The 26814-nt window shown below is 39.5% G+C and overlaps 1 protein-coding gene across 9 annotated transcripts in view; it reads right to left on the bottom strand.

Moving 5' to 3' along the window:
- ryr3 (ryanodine receptor 3) overlaps positions 1–26814 on the bottom strand; it is an 84728-nt gene that overhangs the window by 56729 nt on the left and 1185 nt on the right. For 4 of the 9 annotated variants that reach the window (XM_026319540.2, XM_026319543.2, XM_026319541.2 and 1 more), the window contains exons 2-15: positions 16454–16573; positions 12894–12998; positions 10705–10725; positions 7861–7875; positions 7407–7481; positions 7131–7209; positions 6841–6953; positions 4658–4757; positions 4223–4316; positions 3887–3961; positions 2688–2844; positions 1450–1614; positions 583–704; positions 260–440 (exon numbers count right to left, since the gene is read on the bottom strand). In XM_026319540.2, the coding sequence (XP_026175325.1) occupies positions 260–440; positions 583–704; positions 1450–1614; positions 2688–2844; positions 3887–3961; positions 4223–4316; positions 4658–4757; positions 6841–6953; positions 7131–7209; positions 7407–7481; positions 7861–7875; positions 10705–10725; positions 12894–12998; positions 16454–16573 (1422 nt within the window). The remainder of the gene's footprint in view (positions 1–259; positions 441–582; positions 705–1449; positions 1615–2687; positions 2845–3886; positions 3962–4222; positions 4317–4657; positions 4758–6840; positions 6954–7130; positions 7210–7406; positions 7482–7860; positions 7876–10704; positions 10726–12893; positions 12999–16453; positions 16574–26814) is intronic. The other 5 variants (XM_026319545.2, XM_026319548.2, XM_026319546.2 and 2 more) reach the window with 2 other exon arrangements.

Raw genomic sequence — 26814 nt, 5'->3', positions numbered from 1 at the left:
CTTATTCCCTATTATCCCTCAACTCCTAAATTATTAAAAGCAAAAACAATATCAAGAAAAATCAATCAATAAATAAACCAAACATTCATTTGTTATTAACTGTCATCTTGATATAGCTAAAGCGAACTGTTCCAGTGGGTAAAATAAGAATCTCCTGGTATGCTGACAATTTAAATGATCCTTACATAGCAGCTTCAAAACCAGGGTTTTGTCTGAGCTTCTTGCTCTAAGATGACAGCTGCACAGTGAGCACTCCCACCTCCTCTTTGAAGAGATCTTGACGTTTGATGAGTGAACGAAGAAGACACTGTTTCTCTTCATGCTCTAGCTCTGAATCGGGCTGCTTGAAGTACTCAATCAGGTCGTTGAGTGTCTGGAGCACCTCTTCAACATACCCAACCACTGCCATGGAATCACCCGCTGCAGTGCTGTCCAAAGCCCTTAGAGAAAAACATCAATGAGGAGAATCAAGCTACAAACCCTCAAATACATCAGCAATAATTTTCTGTTCTTGTATTTGTTGCGTATGTGAGACAGACCAGTCAGAAGAGTATTTTTTTAATAACCCCCCTCCATCATTACTTGATAAAGTTGTTAAAGAGCAGCGTGGTGTTGCGGATGATTCGTGCAGCCCGAGACTCCTCGTGCTGACAACGTTGGAGGGTCAGTCCATCGTCCATGTGGCCTTCAGAATGTAAGCAGGCCTGAATGGGGAAAAAGAAATGCATATTATCATTACAGAAGGAACCAAAATACTGCAACAGCAACTATATAGCCAAGCATCAATAAATGCCCTTCTGTCAAATGAGACTTATAAAGTTTGATCTGTATGACAAATAGATGGGTGACAAACTTGTACATATTTTTTTCAAAGCTTCTACAGTTCTTATACTGCTGTCTGATTATATTCCATAGTGTTTTAGCAGATACAAGGACCTGACAATATGTGAAATGTTTTCACACCACAAGCTATAAGAAAAATCAAGTCAATATAACTACGATGGGTGTGAAGAGTAAGTTTACTGGAGCTGGAGGTACAGCTCAGTGAAATCAGACCCGCTGTAATCAAAACAGCATAATCAAGAAGAGGGAGGGGGCAAGAGGATTTGAGTACAGACTGACCATCAGTTCCAACAGGTCAGGTGCACTGGCGTCCTGCCAAGTCTGCAGGGACTGCCTGGCACCAGCATAAAGTGACGTTTGATTTCCCTGGAGATGTGTCCACCAATGAGCAATATTCATGTGCTGCCTTTATTCCCCTGTCTTACCTGAAACTAACCGTCAACCTCCATGTGGACCATTATCACATTTAAATGGATACCCACACGTGTCCAGGATGTGTGGGTATCAGAAAAGAGGGGTTGTCAGGATATGTGAGACAATGTCAATAAACAGTCAAAAAGAAAAAAGAAAAAAAAATATCTGGAAGAACAGTTGTGCACTATTTACCCTTCTTTTAAGGGGTCCTAGGCGAGACGATTTGGCATCAGGTGCCTGGTAAGACAGCCATAGTCCTGATGCCACATGCATAATGAAGCAGACAGAGTCTCCGTACTTGATCTCTGGCACTCCCATGCCATCGATGTCCCTTTTTGGGCCTGAGTCACTTTTTTCCTGAGGTGGTCACAGTCACAATACACATTAGCAAATACACATACACAAAAATACAGGCATGAAAATATGACAAATGAAGACATATTGTGAATAGACAGTAATCAGAAAGGCAGGTTGAGGAGAGTGTATTCATTGCCCTGCTAGGAGGTAGCTGCTGGCCTCATTAGATGTTACATTTCTCCCTCAGCAGAGATGGAGCGATGCAGCTGATTGCATCTGACAGAAAGTAGTTGGGGAACATATTAATGCTCATGTTCAACATGGCAAAGCACTGACCTTTATAGATACAGGATCCAACTGGCACTGGGCTGCATGTACAGTGAGTGGAGGGACTGCAGTAATTATTTTTTTGTTCCAAAGAAGCTGCAGTAACCATAAAAAGCTTACAGGAATACTGATTACTAAGGGCAATTACACTGTGTTGTCACGAGTGGGATGAATCTGTAAATTAAAGTCTCAGAAGTAGATAACTCTCAGGAGCATTACGTCCTGCACCTATTGCAGATAAACGGACACCTACAGGGACACAATGTGCTCTATGAAGGTGACTCCTGGTGCTGTTTATCTGCCTATAGCCACATGCCATATGCAGCCAACAGTAAAACCAGGAATTTAGCTTGGCTTAGTATAAAGCACAAAGCTTAGTACAAAAGATGTGTAATTGAGGAAATGTAAGATTACAAGGAAAGTATCCTGAATATACCCCAGTGAATCTTAATGCTAAATGGTCACAGTAAATTTATCTTAATTTCCTAATTGAGAATGGTTACAACCAAGTCAGCTGCAATTAGGCCAGTAGACAACATGGATGTTTGTTCCAGCGTTTACAGTAAAGTCTACTCAGCAGCTGTGAAAAGGTCAATTTATTGTGGCGAGCCATTAGCTCATTAAAAGCTTAAAGACTGATCTCAGGAGTCTTAGATGAAGCAGCCAAGAGCAAGAGTGGGAGCAGTTATTTACATCAGCACCCAAGACAACTTTCTGATATAGTAAGTACCTTGTTCAAAGGGCACATCACAGCTAATTGTAAAAACAGAATAACTACAGTTTGTGCAGTAAAAAGGAGCAATGACCTTGGAGGCCCTGAAGCAGAAGGCAGTGGCCGTAGTGTCGGACTTCTCCCTGTCCTGCAGGACTAGTCCACGGTCCTCAGTCAGGGCCAGGTAATGGCCAGTTGAGAGGTGGCGCAGTCTGAAGGCCTGGCCCCACCGGATGTGGCTACCACTCCAGCTAAACACAGAGAACCGGTGTCACAAACACTGATGTAATACTGGAAACCTCACATGGCTGATTTTACTGTTATTGTAGCAATTAACAGTTCACAGGTAAATGGACAGATAGTCCATAGATTACAATATTTTTTACTGACTTTAATACAGATTCCTGGAAGATAATGTCAATGTCTTGTCTGTGCTCAGACTCAAAGCTGGCCTCAAATGTCTGGTTATTTAACTTGATCATATGCTGATGATTTAAATCACAATTTTGCTTATTTAAAATATTTTATTTGGAGGCTGCTTAAATTTAAAAATGTTTTTTGCCTAAAGCTTTAGGTTATATTGTTAAATGTCAAAAAGGAATTTGCAAAAACATAGGATATCAAAAATATTGAAAATTAGGTGAGTCAAATTTAAAAAGCATATATCCAACCTGATCCTGGAGGCTGATTAGTTTCATTAATAAACAGAGTATAATTATCTAACGGACCAAACTGTCCTATATGGTACACCGACTATAATTATTCAGATATTGAGCAGAAATCCTAATTTTCTATTTAAAGTAACAGGCTATAATCATTCACTTATTTCACGCTGCAGTGCAGATTAAATACCCAACATGTGCTTTAAAAGATGTACCTGCACCATTTCAAAGGTTACAGACTGACAGGCACCCCCAGAGAGAACAGACGACGTGACTGGTGCAAAATTGCGTGGGTGGCCAATGAAATTAAAGAGGAAGAGGGAGGGTGATAGACACAGAGACTTAAATTGACGGGGACAAAAAACAGAACCTCACTTTCTGGAGTGCTCTGCCAATTAATTGGAAATGACAGCAAGAAGTAAAGGTAGTTGAGGTTTATATATATAAAAATCTAAAGTACAGTACACCTGTGACACTGGCACATAAAGCACTGAGTCTTTATGAAGAAATCACACTTATATGAAGTGACTCCTTCAAATATTTGACAGAAATCTAAATTATGTCCAAGTTTATAGTATTTACTTCAATGAATATTTTTACTGAGTATGTGTATATTCAAGTCTGATCTCACCTGATCCTGAGAGGCTCCAGTCTCCACAGCGAACGGGCCTTAGATCCTCCCTTACCCGCCTCATAGTTGACTATCCTGAGAGCAAAGGGACAAAAGAGGGGACTTCTGTTATTTCTGCATCTTTCAAGTCACACAAAACCTATAAACAGTTCCTGCCAGTGCTGTAGTTCTGGCACCTGAAATATCAATAATGTTGATTATCTCTCACAGTAAATGACACAATGCTGCCCAGTCAACATCAGGATCATTTACCCACATAGAAAAACTTAAAAACCTGCCTGAATTCACCTCAATTAACTAGGTTTAGCTGAATTAGTGAGCCAATACTACACTGACCTTTGCTCCTCTTCAATCTTGTCTGCTCCAGGGATGGTCAAGCTCTCATCATGTCCATGACAAAGACGTATCACATGTCCACCAATCAAATATCCTGGCAAACAAAAACAGCACCTTTGGCCCCACAAGACATCTGCTATTTTTCCTTTCAATTAAACAGCAACTGTATCTTATCAGCATTCAGTTTTTTAAAGAATAAATATACAGTGAATACGTATATAAAACCATACATTTAATTACTTCAGTGTAAAAAAATGCTTTTCAGGGCCTGTTAGCTTGCTCCTATAAGTTTAGGTTTTTGGTCTTTATTTCTCTCTGGAATCGCCACATTTTGAGTTAACAGGTTTAATCAAAGTGAGTGTTTTGTTTTGGTTTTATGGTGTAACAATATGTCCAGAAGACATATTGGTGTTCCGGTGTTCATCTAAAACTTGCCTTCTGCCATGTTGCTTGAAGAGCAGGTAGGCTGGACGTTCCACAGGGTTTGCATGAAGGAAGCATCCACCTGGATGCTGCCATTGGAGATGGATAGGTGCTGCAACACAGACGCAGGTTACACGGGGCACTGAACAGAAAAGTGGAGACTGACAGTAAAGTAGTTATGTTAGCCAGAGGGAGACACTGAGATACATCCACACTGCACAGAGGAGGGAGATGCTCCAGTGTTGGGATTTAAAAAGAGATTAAAATAACTGCTTCTCCCCTCCAGACCTGTCAAACAGTATAATAATGCTGTGGGATAAAAGTCACTGCTGCATCAGGGTTTCTCTACCCAGCAAATTCCACATAATACTCTACAATAATTCCCTCTAGTAGAAATACTTGGAACGGCTCTAATTTCCCTACAGGCTGGATTTGGAGGTGAGTGGAAGCTTGAAGTGATCCTTCACCCTTGCAAGAACTGATGTGTTAATTGGAAAACATATATGAAAAGAAAACTATGCACTTTTACATTTATTAATGAGCCAAATACAACCATACATCTAGTGTTTTTATTACATTGTACTGGGGTTTCAAAAATGTACAACAGACCATGCATTTTAGGGTAACGCTGACGAATTATATGGCCTGACAGAGTGGTGTGCAGAAAAATAATCCTGACCAGTGTGTGGATCATAATTGTATGAAGTAAAGTGCACCGATTTGTTTCTGCCATTAAGGCACCTGACCTGAACACTGGATGCAGAGAAAACAGAAACAAAATTCATTCTAGTTGGACATAAAGACACAGAGCAACACCTATGTCCTTAAAACACAGCATCACAAGCTCTGTGATTATTCACCGTAATGGAGCACTGATTGTTTTAGCCTGAATATCCGATGTGTCTCATTCTTCAAAAGCTGACTTTCTGTCAGGCCAAATCAGGTGAAGGTTCCCCATCGGAGGAGACGCAAGTCTGGCTCTTTGCCAGTTTTGCTTTAATTGTACATTTCTCTCCTTGAGAGCCACAGCAGCCACTACAAGCTAGTGCTGTTCACTCTTCTATGCCTGGCACGTCTCTGTCCCTCCCTTTAGCAATTTTTCTATCCGCCTCTACACTCTCGCTCTTCCTCTCCGATCTCTTTACCAAGTTAGTTAATTGAGGTCAGGTACATAGCTCTGCATGAAGGAGACAGCATTAACTCTAAGCTCATCACTCAGATAAATGCTGCACCTAAAAATTATTTATTAAAAAGAAAGTGCACAGAAGGGCTTTACAGGAAATCAGATTTTGATTACAGAGAGCAGTATAAAGTCTTGAAGTTTTTCCCCAAATTGCTGTGTCACTCAGATGGCGGCTAGAGCGAGACTGGTATTAGAGCTATCTGACAGCTATGAAACTTTCCCAAGTGCCTTTTTTAAATCAAATGAACCAAAGCTACTCCAGATATGTGAGTTACATAACCTCCCAAATAAATAAATAAAACAACTCTTCCTTTTTTTTTTTTTTTTACTTGGCACATTGAACAATTCACCTAAGTCTGGAGGCACATTTGTTCTGACACGAAAACATTTGGCAGCCACAAAAACAAAAGCAGAGCGAGTCTAAATAAAGTGTGACCTGACAAAAAAAATTAGACAAAAGATACGATGTATCCAGACTGTCTGAAAAGCAGTAAATAAATATTCATGAGAGAACATCCTGGATATCTGGAGATCTGGAAGTGAGAAACTGTCTGATTTAAATAAAAAATATCTGAGATGGAAAAAACCCATGATCTTTTAAAACTTTCTTGAATCGCTATGTAAAACTTCATAAACACTGTCCCCTACTTTGTGAAGATCGATTACCATGGGAGGACTTTGATAAATTAAATCAAATCAAAGTGCTAATTGAGCTTAATGTCTAATCATTTAACTGCCTTCAGCAAGTTCGTAAAAAACAAGCTATGGATAAAACATAGAACTTTATGTTCAGTTCAATTAGTTTTAATGAATTTACAAACTTGAAAAAAATTGATTGAATTGTAACCAATGGAAGTCAAACATCTTCTAGTCAATGTTCTGTGCAAAACCATCATACCTTGTTTGCCAGTAAATATTCATTTGTACCCAATAAACTTTTCTATGTTTCTTCTCATTTACAGGTCAGTATGAAATAATGTGCCTCACTGAGAAGCTACTGGACATGACTCACCAAGTATCTCTCTGTTGACACACTGACTAGAATCAGATCATCTCCGATACGGACTTTCTCACCCTCAGATCTCTGCTTGGATGCCGGGTGGATGGTCCACCAACAGGACTCTCCTATTGACACAAACACACAAAAACATTATTCATGAGAAAGCAGGACTACTGCCCAACATACAATTGTAAACACTCTCCCCTGCTGGATGCATATCAAGGTGAGGTCCACCTGAAACATACATTTCTGGAGCAGTGAATTTAAATAAAAGCAGTAAAAGCCTGGTAGTCGTACTGTACCTATCGAATCCTCTTGTAGTCCGACATCAAACGACAGCTTGTCTGTCAGAGACCTTGATGTCTTCAAACAGGTCAGGTACTAGTAAGGAAAAGAATTATTTGTCAAAGGAAACACTCAAATACAGAGTGGGGATTCAGCTCTTGGTAAAACACCTTTTTCATTCATCTATGAATCCAAACTACCAAATAAACAGTAGTTGGGATAAATACGTTTCTTATTTCGACATGTGCTTTTCTTTACTGTGCACTGCACTGAATTGCACTGGTGATACTCACCATGCCACTGAAGGAATGGCGCAGGAGGATGGCATGACCGTAAAGCAGGGTTCGGTGACCACCTCCCTGACCCGCCTGCCAGAAAATAAACAAGTAGCAGATTATTATCATATCTTAGCAGCCTTGACCTCTGGACCCATCTAGGTAAACTGGATGGAACTGAATAAATAAAGTATTATGGTAAGTATTGTTTACTTCGGACCTCAATTCCAAGTGCAAGCAGGAAAAGGACAAGGACAAGAGGGAGGGAAACACACAAAACTACACACACAGTCAAAACAACAAACACAAACATGTAAAGTACCACACAGATTAAACAGCTTTCCCATTCTTGTCACAAACAGGAAAGATTTACTCGTGGTATCAACATATCCGAGGAAATGTGAGGAAATAGTTGAGCAAAAAAGATTTTTTTTTCTTCACAATACTGGCAAATAAAGAAATTTCTACTTACCTTTTTAATCAACCTCTAGCAGCAGAAGAAAAAAAGAGAAGATGACCATGACCAATATCCAAATCATGTTTTTTTGCTATTCTGAGTCAGAACAGACCTATCACAGTAATGATGCTGATTTTAAGACTTGAGATGGAGAGTGCGTTGGAACATGTAGTCTACATATAGTTAGACATCTACTCCTTACTTCATATTTAGTCTTTTATACATTTTAATAATAATAAATACTTTTGAATGTTGGAGGTAAAACACTATCATCAGAGCTATAAACAGACACATCATTCTTACCTGCCTAAAACTACTTTAAAACAGCTGGGACTAAGTCAAGGACTAGGACACTGCAGTGTTGATCCAATAAGCAAGTCATGAAGGCTATCCTCTTTCTGCCCATTTGTCAACTTTAATTTGTGTATTTCCTCACAGGGTCGCATTTAAACTGACCTAAAGGGAGCTCCCAACTGTCTCCTGAATATAACCCTAAGCCGGTTCTCACTTGGCTACCAAATCTCTCCCAGATGACTTGTGTGAGACAGACAAAAAAAGAAACTCAGGGTTCGATCAAAAGAAAATTGGGAAGACTATCCGTCAACAGCTGGGTGTGAGAGAGGGGGTCTGTATTTCAGGCCCGCTGCAGTGCTGACAAATCACTGCTATGAACTGTGACCTTTGGTTGGGTGCCCCTCCTGTTGTGAGCACTAAACAGCTCGGTGTGCACTGGAGTTAGACACAGAAACAAAGAAGCAGTGTGGGTGTGTGTTTATAAACATGCACGTGTGTGTCTATGCACCCATGGTGTTGTGTGATAACATTTTTAAAATCAACCATTTAGCTTTACCAAGTCTTACAACATGGTCCCTGAGGGCCTGCTAATCCAGCTGCAGTGTACAGCACAGGAACCTCTCTATACAAGTATGTGCAAGTTAGCTCGACTCTCCTGCTACATAAACCTTTTCTTTCATTCACATCGCTATGCAAATGACACTGAGCAACATTTGTAACGGTAACGATCCAGCCTCTCTAACAATTTCACACTTTAAAACAATATGAAGTTCAGCTTCATTCACAGCAGCCCCATGAGCTAACAAACATTTAGCTCCTACCTCAGCGCTAGAGACACAAGTGCCATCATTGTTAGTCGGACTTTAACTGCACTTTAGTCACTCCAGTGTTTCTGTTAATGGAAACAGTAAATAGCTGTAGGTTTGTCACCTAATGTGATATTTTTAATCGCTTCGCTGTGTTTCTATTGGTCATTTTCTTTACCTGGTAACAGACTCGGAGTAGCAGTGAGATGCAGGTGTGCGGCGCAGGTGCACAGTGTTGCCACGCCCACAAAGCAGTGAAAAATCAGCCTGATCAGAAACTACAACCCTGACTGTGTTTTTGTTGCCACAAACACCAGTAAAATGAATAAAAGTCTTTGAACGGGGCTGCACTGAGCCTCACTCGTATCAGCTAATGTTTGTAACATGAATTCACTTTCAGCTAGTTTGTTTCCATTTTGGCTAAAATAAGTTTTTATGTATGTATTTATTTCTGTAAGTGTCAGTGTTTTTAAACACAGCTCACTTCCTTTTTTTTGCCTGCTTGGCTTTACACGAATCAAACCATGTGTGCACTCTTTTTGCCAAAGCCCTTACATCAAACCAAATTAAGTAATTTAATTAAATGTTCACTTCATATCAATAATTATTCTGGAATAGCTGAGCTTAGCAAATCACACACACCATGGAGAAGACTCCCCCCAGAGTCATTTGCTAAGTAGGTTACTATCTGATATATGGATTCTCAGGTATATAGTCACTGTCCTGTTCTTCAAATTGTCTGAATAATGAAATACGTGAATGAAATCTACAAAGATCAAGTTACCATTAAAATATGCGGTGCACCAGGATGTACAGAGCAATATGTGACAGACAGAAAAAGAGGCACAATCCATATTATTCTAAAACCAAACCATAAAATGTGGGGATTGTGAAAAGAAGTTTGAGTTATAGGAAGAACAGATAAATCACCCTTGAATCACCTGCAACAGCTTTGCTCAACAGTAGTGCACGTGATTAGACCGAAATCAAAACTGATTTCAGGACATTTCCTCATGTCAGTACCCCTAAAAATGACTGATGTTAGGCCAAACCCAGAGAAAACAGAGCAGCACATCCAAACCACAAAGTGAGCTTTCTGCCAACGTGTGGGTTTTCAGATCCTTTCAGAAACATTCAGTAAACTGGATGAATTCTGAGAGCTCATTACTGTACCTTGGATATGGATATTTTATGTGTTTATGTATTTTTAACAGCACAAACATTTTGAACGTGTACACTATGGCTTGACAATATTGCATTAAAAGCTTAAAAGGGATAACGAATGCTTTAAAGCAAATGAGAAGCAGACACTATCACTTGAAAGTGCTTGCACAGTTGCACAAAGTAGTCTTCAAAGAGGCCAGGCAAGACATTTGACTCATGTGCATAAGGTGACAGCACCAACGGATGTCTATTTTAAGATGGCCATAAGACTTCAGAATCACTGAGGGAAAGCATGTTCTCTAAGAACTAATTTGTTATCATGAGGGAATCTAAACACAAATAAATGTCTTAACAGTTTGCTCAATACATGGTGAGGTGGAAAAATTGAAATGTTAAATATTAGCTTCATAGCTTCAGTACCTATAATACATATATAAATAAATGCTGTACCAACTATAAATGCAGTTTTTATGACAATCAAGAAATAGGCATCGCTTCAAGTGAAAGTGCCCAAAGTTAAACCCTTTCGTTGGGCAGTCAGTAGATCAGTCATGCACAGTGACAACATGATGGATGAATGAACTGATGGACCTACCCATTTTTCATGGTCAGCACTCTAGTAACACACAGATACAAATGAAAAGAATGTGTTATTGGGATGCATGGCAGTCAATTACACAAATCTGAGAGCAACAACAGAGAGAAATGGGCCCTTACTGCAGAAAGAAAGAGGTGGGTGATTTATTGGCCTTGCTACCAGAGTTTGTATTCTAGCCAACATCATGTTGTCCTGCCAAATAAGGCCAGCCAACAACATTGCGCTGTTGAGCACAAAACAAATCTGCTACCAGGCTAATAAGAATGCAGGCCCGATCCTCCAGTGGAGAGGACCCAAGCAATATACAAATAAAGATTCTGTGTAAGATCGCTGTGTGCACATAAAAGTACAGTGGTAGCCAGAGTCATCCAGCACAGAACACAGTTGGGCTATCTCACATTAACATAGTGGGATTTAGTGATAATTCAGTTTGCAGCTAACACTGTAATGCTGTGCAGTGCTGGGGTTCCTCTAGTTGCTACACCTGTACTGCCCAGTGATTAACTTTGTCATTTCTGTTTCAACAACATTAGTGGTCGGTCCTAAGTATTGACTAATAGTAATGAGTCCGTTAACTGAGGACTGTTATTAGAATCAGCACTGACCACCCAAGAGGAACAGAAATGAAAAAAACACCACTAAAAAGCAATTTCTCGTAAGTGGTAGTTTGTTTGTCCCAATTAAAAAGTAAGATAGATTGAGAATTAAGTGCTGTTTTCTCTTTGTTTCACCCAAAACATGTTACAGAGAGTTTACATTTAATCCAATTCAAATATTTAATCCAAGCAAGAGTGATATCATCACTTCCCATCTCTTGACTTCTCCTTCTGGAGAAGCTTGAAGTGCATGGTGATGAGACTAGTGAGACACATGATATGACTGTTAGAGTGCAGTGTGACTAAAGATGCACATGTGACAGGTTTACAGACCACATGTAGCCCACCTTAGTGCTTCTCTGTCATCAATGACACCCCTGTGGTACAACAGAGTCTCTGCCCGATCGAAGATTACTTACCTGCTCTAATAAAATGCCAAGTGAGCTGGAGCAGAGCCGGGGGGAAGGGGCTCACACTGTTTAGTGTAAATCAAGAGAGTGCAGCAGGGTGAGGAGAAAGGAGGCCGTGGAAGCAGCACAGCACTCACAGATAATTTCCCTCCTTTCTTTAACCCCTGATGACCTTTCATTATCACAGCGTTCTGATCTCCTTTTGCAAAACAGCAATGTGTTTAAAGTGTTACGAGTGTGAGAATGAAACGAGGCAGCTTCTATTAGGAATTCAATTACAGTTCTTGGTTTTGCTTGTTCTAAAAGCTGCTGGAGTTTGCTCCACCCTATTGGTTTTTAAGATTATCACCTAATGAAGTTAATCCACAAATAATTATGTAGAAATATGTAAAAATTAATCACACTGTCCACAAGTAGTAAAGTAAAATTTTTCAGTCAGCAGCCACATATAGCATTTAGTGCTGAGCTTAACGGAAGCCAATTTCTGGTTATTAAAGTCTCCCAAAAATTATTTCTCTTTGCAGGATCACAAAAGATACATACACTAGGTGCACTTTTCTGCCCTAAGTGAGGATGTAGAACATGCAGCTTGACAAAGACACAGCAAGTAGAACCAACAAGCACCTAAAAGGTCATTGTCCGCTACAAATTTCAGTTGGTAACAAATTACTTAAAATATAAATGTCAATAAACACCATAATCTATATCTGATTTTTCTCATCTCACATTGAAAGGAAAGTGAAGTCTATCTTCCGTAACAGAGATATTCTTGAAAAACCTGCCAGCATTTAAACGCATCATTCAGGGGCAGCAAAAGCATCATGACTAACTTGGCCTGATTTGGTGGCCTCAAAAAAAAAAGTGCATTTGTTCTGAGAAGCCCTAAGCAGATTTAGTGCATTTGTATTTCCACTACTCTGACAGCTCTGCCCTAAGGGGGTTTGTTTCATTTAAATTCAATAATTGTCCTTAAAGTAAATTATATTAACAGTATTAACAGTATAAAATACTGAATTACACTGAGTTGACATATCACATAATTAGCAGGATTATATAATATGAGTTTGATTCATCTTTGCAAGTGTGCATGATTGTGTTGGTCTCTACAAGTTTTTGAGTGTGTTTGTGTGCAGGAGACAGAGAGATGTGGGGTATCAGTGGGAAGGAGGGAGACACTCACCCCTTCGCTGTTCTGCCCAGTGTTCGCCAGCATCTCCTGCAGGGCCCGCACTGACAGGGACTGCTCCAACACAAAGTTACAAATACAGAGGTCTGGAGGAACATACTGCAAAATGGAAGCACAGAAAGGGAAGAAAGTAAGGAGGGTGAGAGAAAGAGGATGGAGAGGAAGACAAAGGTATGAAGGGAAAGACACATTAGTTCAAGAAGCTATGACAAGCTGCTTAAAGCAAAACACAGGCTCCTTTCCTGGGTACTGCCAGGAGTTAATTCTCCTTGAAATTTCTTGACTCTGTTTTTGCCCTTTTTCTGTTTTGCCTCATCGGGAAGCAGATGCACCAACCTCTCTGATCTACAGTATTCCCTTTGAGACAAACATACCAGACTATAACACAATTATTATCAAGTCAAACCTGATAATCAACCTCACTACAACTTGAGACTGAATATCTGAATAGTTCAGGGCAAAACAGTCTTAGAAATGTTTTAGAAGATAGTCCCATGTAAATTGACTGTAAGTGGTGTTGTTAAACACATGCACACACAGATTTAAAATTGAATCTACACATATTTACTGCAGTTTCATTTGAGTCCCTGATCTGAGAAAAGAGACAAACTGAATGATTAAACTGCACAGTGAGCTGTGGTGATCATAAATAATTCTGATGGCTTGCAACTTCTTTGCCATCCTGGTCTGTTGCTAACGAGTGGCTGGGGATTATGAGCAGGGTTGCTGAAAGGTGTGCAGCTGCAATGGCCAATCATTAGTTTGGATAGGTCTTATTTTTTAGCACACAGGGCTGTATGACTCTCTGCTATAACAGGTTTGAAATCTGTCTTCCACTGTTAAACTCTTTACATTTCCTTAACGGTCAGTCCTTGGCTGTTAGGATTCAATAGATTTAGTGATCCCTAATGATCATAATATTTTCAGTGTTTAAAGATAGTCCTCAACAAGTGGATATATGTTACTGGAATTATTTTTAAAAACGTAAAAAGAGCTGAGGGGCAGTCAAAGAGCCTATGTAAAGCAGATACTAAAGAAGTAAAGCTACTGAAGAACAAAATGTTTATTATGTATTTGACATCATCATTTGCATAATGAGAAAGGTGAGGCATCAGACATTACCATGATGCTTGTAAATAACATCTTTAAAAGCAGTTCAGGGTCAGACTGCATCTGCTTGTCAGTGTGTGAAAAATTAATTTACTTTGTGATGTGCTAGATGGCACTGTTGATTAGCATTACGCTACTGACATGACTTGTAAACAACAACACCTAAACAAACAAATTAGTAATAGAGTACAGTAACCTCCCCCCATGCACACACACACACACACACACACACGCACACACGCACACACGCACACATATACACACACATACATCTTACCAGCTCATACCCCAACTGCCATAGAGTTAAACAACCTTAATATTATTACTGTTTATGTCCCATCTCATTACAACAGCCAGTTTCACGTTAACATGCATCAATATCATCCCTACTCACTGAAGAGGACAAAGAATGATTTAATGTTGCTGGGTCTCTGCCCTGTAACTTGGCCGGCTGATCCCTGAGCTCTGCAGTGAAGTGAGAAATGTGAGCAGGGCGTGGGGGTGGGGGGGGTGATGGGAGGGGAGGGGGCGGCTGCTGGGTGATAATGAAGAGGGCACTCCTCTGTAACTCAACACAAACATGCATAGGCACCTTCAACACTACATGTGTGTGTTTGTGTTCATTCCTATGTGCTCTAACAGAAAACTGGGCAGCCTGCACATGATGATGATGATGATGATGATGATGATGATGACCACTCAGATATTTAATTGGACTTACTGTTCACCTTGATTAAGATGTTGCCAAAGAAAGATCAGCCTCACAATTTAGTAGTTATCTCACTACAAAACTTAGGACGGAGGCAGCTGAATATTTACCTTTGCTTCTTAAGGGAGTCAACATCACATAGTGCAGCTTGTCTGTCATCTAACCTGCTGCATATCTTACACCTTTATTGATTATCCAACACCAATTTCCCAATTATTTTTCTTCCAGAGTTAATCAGGCATACTGAACTTTCAGTTGCAATTCAACTATTCAGTCACTTTACAGTCACATCAAAATGCAGGCAGGCTGCTGACTTTAGTACTGCACACTGTCATAACACGACCACAGGGTTAACACTCCCAAAGTCCAGCCACAGCAGGCACAACTGAGCTTTTACTGTAAAAATACCAAGCCACATCTATTTTGACAGTTTTTAGGTACACCGATTTTTCTATCCTGTATCTGTGTTGACAGAAATGATCGATGACATGACTAGGATAGAAGCTTACAATGAGCCATGGTAGTATATCATACATATGTGGAACATTACAAGCACTGTTTTTAAAACTTTGCATCAGAACTGTTTCACTTGAGCCTTATTATCCACTACAGGCAGTGGCAGGTAGCCAGGCTTCATTAGAACCTGGGAAATGAGGTGTCAACAGCTGAGATCAGACAGCAGATGACAGCCCCTCCCCTTGTACCAAACTATAACTAGGGACCTGCAGCCACTTTTCACATCGAAGCAAGCCTGAAGCATCGTCAGCCGTACCAAGGTGAGAGGAGAGAGGTGTTTTTGGCAGACTGCCTCCAGACCTCTGAGGGTGTTGCCCTCCAACTCAAGAACAGTTCCAGGTGAATGCCTTCACATGGCCAAATTTTATTCAAATTAAATCAGGCTTCCTTAATATGCACAGCTCATATAAACATCTAAACCTGACAATGAATATTTGTATGCTTGTGGTCATGTAATTATCATTGTGACTGACAGCTCCACAGGCAGCAGGGTGCAATTCGCATCATTCAGTCACAATGAGTTACTTCACTCCTATAATAACAAAGCTACGTAAGTGGTCAGAACCACTGGTTATCTGTCATTGTTATATCTGCCAAAGCTCCATGACTAACCACCGTCAAATTTACTTCACCTCAGAATAAAAACTGGCCTCCAGATTAAGGAAATCCATCTTCATCCTGTTTTCACATCCGAACAATCCCTTAATTACATTTCACAAATGTCACAGCTAAATATGATATTAACTGTTTCCTCTTTGTTTTTCTTCGTCTTTTCATCTCTTTCTCAGACTGACTGCTTCAAATAGTTTCTTTAAAGCACTGGATAGACAGTGGAAATTATTAGCTAAAAGTTATGTGAGTATTAGAAACATTACAAATGAAACCTTACCAAAGAAACCTGGTCAGAGATAAACTGTATTAAATATAGACTAATAGTAGTTAACATTGTTAAATAACATCCAATTTAAAATGAATTCAAATAAAAACATTTGGATCATAATGGCAGTTAAATCGGTGGTACTGCAGCTCATTTAAAAGGGCCGTGGGGATACAAAAGACCAAAAGGTTAACACTGCACTGACAGAAAAAACAGAAGTACATACTTTACAGCTGCTGTAACTGTTTCATGTTTTATGCCAAACTACCAATGACTTGCTGTTTCTCCATAACATGTACAGCAGCCTCAAAACTTCAAATTTAAACAAAGCATCATCCTGACCTTTGCTTCAGATGTAGGTTCCAGGTAACACAAGCGGTTTCCAAGTCCCTCAGCGGCCAGGCAGAACTTGCGATGCTCCTTCTGGATAGTGGCCACACTCTGGAGCACCACCTCATCATCCTGCCAGAGGGGAGAGGAGCGTTAAAGCCAAGAATGTTCGACAATGACCTATCCAAAATAAACAAGACAGTACAAGTGGAAAATAATCTATATTGGCTCCATGTTGTTGTTCCCTATGTCTCCCAAACTTGGAATCCAAATATACTACAGTTCAGGTTTTTAAATTGACACCCAAGTATGCACCTTTGATTTACAGAAATCTATGCTCTAGTGAAACTGATGGTAGATTTTAGATGAAACAGGTATGAAAGATAAAAATCTTTAGATATTGTTTTATGGGGTGGCGGCTGACTGGATCGCCCCAAAATCAATGCTCAGAAAACCCAAAGCAGTAAGATCCATCAACATAAAACAACTGACCGTGCATGAAGAACAGGAGTTGCACTTTCTTCCAGATATTTTCATCATATATTGATCAAGTGGAATAACACCTCCACAGTAATAGGATAACAGGATGGAGAGTACAATTTAATTTCACAAGACTGTTCTGGAGATGAAGAAAAACTGCACAGTGCAACTAAAATGTTCTCGCTGATAAACGAAAGAAAAAGGAAGAATCTTCTTGACAGATTAGAACAAACAACCATTCAGCTACTGGACATAACAAAAGTACATTAATCACAGAGTGAGGACAAACCAGCTTTAAGTAATAGCATTTCTAAGCCTGTTACACAGTCTTTGCTACAGAAAGAGGAAAAACTCAATTCAGTCATTGCAACCAAAAAAAATGAACATCTGTATCTGTCAAAGTGGAGAGGGCCGGACTCTATTTGGCAACACTCTCACAGATATTGATTTATTTGTGTGTGTGAGTGTGTAGTGTGTGTGTGGCGCGTACCATCTCCTGCCATCTCACATCCCACACTGATCTGAGCTGATGGTTGCCATGGTTCTGGCTCCCACCTCCTTCACAGCAGTATTAATTCAGTAGATTTAGATACAGACTGTACAGCACCCACAGTTAACAGCCCCTGACAATATTTCAACAATGGCACTCTGGACCCAAACCATTTACTGTGAAAATAGTTTTAAAGGGTTTTTTCAGTGTAGCCCATTACATGGTGAGATGTCACCACCATCTCTGGTATCCAACAATAATAGAATAATCTGTTTGGCATTGTACATGTCTGATAAAATTGATTTCGCACTACTATATAAATAGAAATGAATTATAAAAAAATAGAAATATTGTCTTTATCAAATTCCAGAATAATGACAGTTGAAATGACTGTATATGTATTTTACTCAAGGTAAGCAGACAAAGTTGTAATCACTGTTATCCCACATAACCAGTGCCTACAGAGAAAAATGTGGCCAAAAAAATGAACAAATATAAGGATAAAGATGAATTTAGTGATATCTACAGCAGGTACAGCAGGTTAGTACAGTAGCAAATTAAGGGAGATGCAGCAACAAGGCAATCTCCTCAAACCTTTGCTCATCAACCTTATGAAAGATGCTCCTTATTTAGGTCATTTTGTGTTAAAAGACAATAAAAATCTATCTTGAAGCACTTTTATTGGATGAAGTGAAGCACAATGAAATTAAATGTCACAGTGAGGTAAATGCGGTGCTGAGGTGGCACTGCTGTCCATACCAGGGGTGCTTTAAATATCCCATCCTCCAACTTTGGGCTTCAGGGAGGTGATTAGACCTACTGATAGCAGAAAGCACTGATGCTCCCTCCTAAGCACCGCTACAGCTTTTGTTGTGTGATGGAGAAAACATAGCCTGTTGTTTCAGGCTAGAGACAGGGAATCTCAATATGGCCCCAGGATGACTGAAAACTTGTGCCCTCTCAAAAATTACGTAAATAGACACATCTTTCTTTTAATCTGTTTGGAATTCTGGGTAGTGAAACTAACAGGCCCTGGCATTACTAAAAGCATAATGCATTTATGTGTATATGTACTGGAGCATAATTTTCATGGCTTATTAAACTATTAACAGATGATGCATGGCATAATTTGACATCAATAAAGTACCCAAATCTGACATGTGACTTTCAAATACAAACTGTAAGTCAGGCAACAATCGTAAATTTCAAGAAATGCCTCTTTAATTAAAAAAAAAACACACAAAATAGTTTTGGTTAGGTGTACCTAATAAACTGACAAATGAATTTGCTCTGAATGGAGACTGGAAAGCTCAGCTTGCTTTGTTTTGATATTGCAGCCTTAGAACCAGAAGTGGTGATAGTTGCAGTGGGATCAAAATGCTACATGGACTGGAAACCATCCCGTCATCTGAGCAGTGAGACGCAATGAGAGCAGAATGGATGATAATGAGAATATTGTTCCAAATAAATCCAGCATCAGGATCCACAGTTTATCGGAGGGTTTTGTTACGTGAGTGAATACATACTGTTGTTCTCTCAAAAATGAACTTGTTCACTGCACCTCTGACTTGATCCCAAGCCAGAGAATCTGGTGCATCTGAGGCAAAGTGATCCTCGCAGCAGCAGTGTAACCATCTGCTAGACAGCTAAAGAGCAGCATTAGTACTATGTATAGGGCTCTGGCCAGCAGCAAGAGGAGGTAAATGAAGCTAGGGTGGCTCCTTTACCCAGCTTCCAAGTCTAGAAAGGGAACTTGACCCTGGCCTCTCCCAACCCTACCAGTCCTGACTACCCCTCAATATCCCTCTAAGCTCCTGCAGGTCCTGGGCTTCTCCACTAAATTGACAAACATTTTCCACCCTAGTCTGGGTCTTTTTTCAACAGTTATTTGCACTGCTGGATGTTCACTGATCCTCTAAAGACCCTCAGTGTTTTCCCACGCTTGCTGTCCTTTCTCTCCCTCTACTTCGTCCACAGCCAGGCCCAACAGACAGCAGCAGGTGTGTTTGTGTGTGCGGCCCGATACATCCACCAACCGAAACCCGAGAACTCCCGATGCTCTGGCATGCCAAATAAACCCCCCACAACTCACCCAGCGCTGCCACCAATGTGAACTTGAGAAAAGGTGAATCTGTTCAATCCCTCAGTGCTGCTATTTTGACACACAAGCTTTGCACATGCTCAGTGTAGACCTGAGGGCAGGTTTTGGGAAGGAAAAAAGGGGAATAAATACTGAACGTAATGAAGAAAATCTCAGCATATCTGACTGCTACTGCTTGTTCACACTGTCTCAGTGTGTAGTCTGTCTACAGCGCGCTCACTGCTCAGGAGTCATGTTTCACATAAATGCCAGTAGGGTGCTAAGTACAAGGTGAGCTACATGTTTTTAGTGAAGCTTAGCTAACAACATGGAGCAGATACAGTGTAGAAGTGTGAGAACTACAACCTGATAAGCTGGATAAGGGATGCTGGTGCCTATTTGAACACACAGAGTCAAAGCTCAAAACATTTGTTTCTGGGATACAAGGATTTTCAAAGATAATATAATATAATATAATATAATATAATATAATATAATATAATATAATATAATATAATATAATATAATATAATATAATATAATATAATATAATATAATATTATATTATATTATATTATATTATATTATATTATATTATATTATATTATATTATATTATATTGTATTATATTATATTATATTATTAGTCCAATGAAACATGGTGTTTGAAAAGATCATCTTAGGCTTTACAAGCTTGTGACAGGCATTTTTCACAGTTCTTCACAGCTCCTTTTGACAGTTCAAACAATCAATAAAAAACAACAGAGGAATCAGTAATGAAAATAATCATTAGCTGCAGCCCTAGAATAAATACCACTAAGAAAGGTGACCTTATACTGCAGGTAAAAAAACAGCAGCTGCTCTTACTGATCACTGAATGCTAAAGCCCACATTCTTGATTTTACATTTAATTATTGCATCAAAAGTGTTCTGTAAATGGAAAATTACCAAAGAAGGACTTTTTAAAACCACAGTTCAAAATAACGGAGCTATTATTAGTATTAGTTTTTTTGTTTTCATTTTTAACACATTTGTAAAAACTTCTAAAAACATGAAATTGAAGATGCAATTTGTCTTCTGCTGCCACTGTCACACCTACTATGCAGACATGTGAGCATGTAGCTGCATATACAAGTGTGTGGGCATATCTTAGGTTTCGCAGTACACCTTCATGGATGATGGGCTCCATGATTTATTTGGTGTTCCTGTAACAAATTGGATTTTCTTGCCTTAGTTTGTATGCATATTGCTCTAGAACAACTTCAAATAATAGAGTGCATGTTAGGTAAAGGTGTGCACCTCAGCAGAAGCACTGAGAAATAAAGGCCTGAAGTGATGAAGCTGCAGGCTTTCTAAAGTCCCTCATCCCATCTGATGAGACAGCACAGACACAGGAAAGATGTAGTGTGGTGTGAAAAGTCTGTGGCTGCGAGGCGAGACAGAGTAAAAAATAGAAAAAGAACTGCAAAAGATCAACTTCAGCCTTCTCTCCTCCATCTAAGCTCACAGCTCCTCAGCCAGGCCACCAGATGTTTCCTCATGTTGGTGTGTCCAATTTGAGCCAAACGTAAAATGACTTAAGGTCTCATGTGACAAAATCCTTAGAAGACAGCAACATACTAAGAAACACTTTTTCCTTCAGAATAGATTTCACAAAGGTCTGAAATAAACTGAAGAGCTTTGGCTTAATAGAGGACATGACACGAGTTAAATTGAGTGAGCATTATGTTTTGCAGTACATCTGTAGCAAACTGTAACTTCCTTCCTTACATGGGCTTGAAAAAGTTTCCATCAAGCTACAACATGTCATCTGTAGACACACAGAAAACCTTAAATTGGGTTTCTGGGTGTTGGTGGCCACAGAACAGAGAACAATTGCAAAATGACAGAATCAATTTTCTCAAGTAAATACTTTCTTAAATCCTTTCGTGTCAGAAAATTATTCAGTGGGTTCAGTGACTCAAACAAATGACTTTTTCTTAGCAGTTGTGATGAAAAAAAAAAGCGAGTGTGGAAGTGATTGAGTGCTTTGTCCTCTCTCATGATTTCTGTGAGGTGCTCTTAAGCAAGGCATCTTGCACCAGCAGAGCCATTTAGTTCAAGAGCTCTTATGCTCAGTTAACTTATACAAATACAACCCTAACAAAACCAAGTGTACACTAACAGCAGACAGATACAGCTGACACACAAACAGCAACTAGCTGTGTCATATTAACAAGCTGATGGACAAAATACATTTTCAGGAGCTTTAAAATTCAGGAACTAATACTACAAGTAATACAAACTGGTCTCCAGAACCAAAAACATGTAATGACCAAAGATAGATGACAAACTGAAGCATGTTGGCATTAAATGAAAATGAACTTAGTGACCTGAGGGATACTCAAAATGCTTAAAAGTTCATTGTCTGCACCTTCTTCAGTCCTCAGTTGATTAATGAAGCTAATTATTTGGGCTCAGAGTCTACACATGCTGATGCTGCTGCTCTTAGGATCCTGCCACTATAATATACTGCACAATATTTCTTCTAAAATACTAAAGCCTTAAAGAAACATTTATTTCTCTTATCGGTGCACTTAAAGCCAAAAAATTAAAGAGGGTTATGATTTCCATTGTAAAGACATGATTGTCTTGAAAGACAGCAGAAACGCGTAATAGCCACAGTCATTCAAACTAAGTGGTTCCTTATATCCTTTACATATAAAGGTAACAGACTATTTTATAGTTAATGAGTGTTTTCACAGTAACTTGTATTATGTATGACCAGTCAGGTATTAATAAAACATCAAGTTTATTAAAAATATTTGGTATTGTTCCAATTCGTTTTCAACTTTATGTTGACTTGGGTATAAGATGAATTATTCACAAAGGCCCTAATGCCTCCACACAATCTTCTTCTAGATTAATGCCTTAAACGATAGTAATCACAAATCCTCAAACTAACTCAGAGACTTTAATGCAATTCAAAAGGACCTCCATCAAATATTTAAACAAATGATATCGAAAATGTCAGTTTGAATGATTAATTCATCTACTATCTTACTAAACACGGCCACCCCAGTCAAACTCCTCACGTCTCATTAACAAATGAAAACCCAAGAAGCACAGTCTGTGATGTTGGGTCCTGCCACATTTGAATCACGACTGTGGAGATGTGGACAGAGATGACTGAAAGAATCAGAGCTGCCAGACAACACACACAGCCCGCTCAATCCATATAAGACAAAGTCCTTCCCATTCAGTTTAGATCAGGCTGTGGGAGGCTGACCTGAGGCCGTAGGACAAGACACTCCCTCTTGCTTTCAAACTCACTAAGGGCAAACCTGGCAGGGGCAGGAGTGATATAGTAAATACAAAGGAATTAAAGGCTTATAGTGTTTCAAAGATGGATCATGAGAAATTGGGCCCCTGGGCACAGACATGTTAAGGCCCTAATATCTCCACATGATGTCCCATCAGTGTGTGTCTTCTTGTTGTGTGTCTCATCATATTGGTGTATTGTTTTTAGACATTTTGTGCCCGTTTTGACTCATTTTACTAATTTTCATATTTCATCATAAATTTGTAGCATCTGGGATTGTTTTGAGTCACCACATGTCTGTGTTACTGGTTTTGTATGTCTTTGCAGCTGCTCTGCATCCTTTTTTTTCTCTGCTTTTAGTTGTTGTTCATAGACTTTCTCTTCCCCTAGACTCTTTGGGCCCCTGAGCCTGTGACCAGTAGGCCCATTCAGTAATCCATCTGTGTTGTTTAGATTTCCATTGTTAGAGGTTGTATGGGCACCTATCTGAGCTCAGTTTCCTATAATCAGGAGAAGCCATTTTCATTACAGTGTAACTTCCACAGCAACCTCTTCGCATTAGACAAGATTTACATGTCAAGTTTTACAATGGCTTTTACTAGCATAATATTAACCACTGGCTGCAGTTATTACGTTTTGGCAAGTAAAATCTTAAAACTGTCAGTTAAGACTTTTAGGATGGTAAAGAAACAGACCCTTGTCTTTAACATCCAACATACTGTTCATATCCACATCCATCCACATCCTTCCATTGCACAGCTCAGGATAAATGTCACAGTCTTTCTGCACTGACAGCAAATTGCAAGGGAATGCTGTTGCAAATTTGTAGCATGTGAACACAACTTGTAAGAGGCTACATTTACCAGATGATAATCATAAAATATAGAGGCTTCTTGGGTTTTTTTTAAAAACTATTTCACTTTAAGTGTTGTTGGGGCCTTTGATATCTATTAAATGAAAAAAATTATGATCTCTACGAGCCAGCCAATTTCACATTACCATGCCGATCATGTGATCAACAATAACACCACCCCAACTTCAAGACCTATTCAAAATCAACACTGGTGGGAAATAATTAGTTGAAATAAATAATCCCATCTGTTTAATCCAAGCACACTGGAAATGTACTAAGCTCCATGACATTTGTTTGTGTTGTCAATTTATTCCAACACTCGCTCTGTTCCACTTGACAGCTCTGACACTGTGCACTACTTTGACATATTAAGCAGTATAGTGCTGGGTGGTATCAAGCGTTTGAAATGTAAGTGCCACTTTATCCATATAAAAATGGTGTTAACGTGCCACTGGTCTTGTTCTTCCCCGGGTGAAGCACAGTCCCTGGTGTGCTTTAGTGCCAGAGGAGCGGAGCTGTATGTGCTGTGGTGGCATCGTCTTTAAAAAGGCTAAATTTAAACTCCCAGAATCCTCGCCTTGGTATGCAGAAGGCTTCCAGAACAACATAAACTCCAAATAAGCCCAGAGGAGTTACAGGCAGACTGCAAGTCTTGATCACCTGTCAGCTAAAGGTTTAAGAAGTACCTCACCTGGACAACAGGACATATGCAGTTTACAGTAATAAAGGTGGAAAATTTAAGTAAACAAGAGCAGACTACATATTTGTATAGTGACCCTCCTAAACCCTGATAGCATTCAGGGCATCAACTCACTGGTGAAAATTTCTAATGTGGATGTGTTAGTCATGACTAGGGTTTTTTTTATCCAACCTGTAACCCCACAAATGAATATCACGACCTCTTGGCCTGTAAACTAAGTGCTAATTAGCCAGACTGCAGCTTATAGGAGCAGACAAACACACTGTGTAATCCATTCTTTACACCTTTGTTCATATGTGTTTAGTTTTCAAGAAGCTATAAAATCACATACTACAGCACCAACACACCTTAGACAAGCTTGCCTCGTTAGTTTTATCTCAACCACAGAGAAATCCTACGGTTTACAAGAAAACATGGTTATCAGGAAGTCAGCTATGATGATGCACTCTAGTGTCATAAGGCAAGTTCATATTTTTTCTTTGCTTAGCATAACTTCATTGTTTCCAAAAGCAACACAATCAATAAGCTACAATTTCACAAATAAAACAGGTGGCTGCACATCATTATCTGATGGTGCTGCAATTATCACTAAATACTCCCATAATACTGCAGTTAGCAAAAGGGGGAAAGAAAGCGCTCAGTTTTTGTGAGTCTTGCATGAATTAAACTTTAAACAGTGTTTGATTCTACAACCTCATGAGTCATACAGGCCACAGTTGTGCAGTGGTTCTTTATTTGGGGTTAACCCAGGAGAGTCTGCTCAGTACAGACGTAAATACCATTTTGTTCACCTCTGTTCATGTGCATCAACGAATGACAATAAACCTGAACTTGATTTTTATGTTAAGACGGCGATACCACACAACAACCTATCATTTTCATTCTGGATCAAATCTCTATAGTTAATGGGCTGTCCAAGAAAGCTCATTCTTTTTCAGCAAGCACAGAAAGTTAAATGTACTAAGCATTTTTTTTTTTTTTTTTTTTTTAAATCAGAGATAATGAGTGTTGGCGTTAAAATTAAACTTGTATCTCCCACATCAGAACAGCAGGAAAGCTTCAGTGCAGGACTATAAAGTTACAGCAGGGGCTGCTGTCTTCACCGAGCAGCAGAGGCATAACACTTTCATCCTCTTGGTTGCATTTCATTGCTGTTTTCTTTGACAGAGAAGCTCTCATTGCTGCCAGCTTTCCCAGCATTACACATCAACAGAAGGCGAGACCGCATCTGTGCTGAAACTGAATCACAATATCTGGACCTCTGTCACCACCTGGCAGTGTGAAATAACAGGATGCTTTGCACTTTCACCATCTAAAACTTCTTTTTGACAAATCTTTCCCTAAATATCCGAAAACCCACAACTGCAGGGAAGGTCCACCACATTTTGTCCTCTAACTATTTTCCTTCTTAAACTGAAACAACAACCATGCAGTTGCTGACAAAATCTAACAATTTTCTTCTACCTTTCATGTCACTTGCTTACAGGCTTGTTCCATAATGTTCAACATACTGTAATGTGCTGTATTTCAATTAACACAGTGCTCCCTGTGAGAGGAGTCTGATAACAAGGCTCTGTGGACCCCTGGGAAAGACCCCCCTTCTCAAACTGCTGTTGTCATCAGATAACCAGGATGCCATTGTGACATAAAGTCTGAGAGGCATGGGTCAGTATATCACTGGCATCACAAATAGTATGAGCTGTTAAATACAGGGCCCTGCATACCCGTAGCAACCAGCCAATGATGAATTAGGTATTAGGATTAGCAATACTGTAATACACATGCAGCTACATCTTTAAGCCATGGGAGTGAGATACACTGTTCACTGTTCAGCTGAGGGACTTAGGACACGTGGGAATTTACGTCAGTATAAAACCACAACAAGTAGAAGGTCATTTAACTAAATTACACTTAAAACTAGTAAGTTTGCATATACAAGCCAGGTGTGTTTAGTTTAAAAGGTGTGAGTGTTCACCATGCAGGAAGGATCTAATGAAAGAAGCTTTATGGGAAATGTAGGCTCAGGGGTTTTTCATCGCATAACTTATTCTTTAATTTAAAAAAAATAAAAATCAGGGGGGCTTGGCCTATGTTCTTTTGATTTTTAATTTGTGTCTTATGCAAGTGTTTAACTAAATCACTGGAGTATTCCTACAGTTCGTGTGTGTGTGTGTGTGTATCTGTGTGTTTACAGTTCCATGCAGATAGTGGGTTCCATTTATTTCTGTACAAAATACAGATCTATTAGCAGACTCCCAAAACTTACTTTGGTTGTGTAATTAGGGTTAACAGGTGTTTGTTGATGTTATCTGCGGTACTGCAGTTGAGATTAGGTCTGCAATGCAATTCAATTCAATGCAACTTTGTGTATGCGACGTGTGTAAGCATGGATTAGACAAGCTCTACCTACATGCAAGAGGATTTTTCATAATTTACAGAAATAAATGGAAACCAATGGTTACCTCAAGAA

The sequence above is a fragment of the Mastacembelus armatus genome, chromosome 24, assembly GCF_900324485.2.
Source record: "Mastacembelus armatus chromosome 24, fMasArm1.2, whole genome shotgun sequence".
In the NCBI taxonomy this organism is placed as follows: Eukaryota; Metazoa; Chordata; class Actinopteri; order Synbranchiformes; family Mastacembelidae; genus Mastacembelus; species Mastacembelus armatus.
This window is presented reverse-complemented; position numbering and strand designations above follow the sequence as displayed.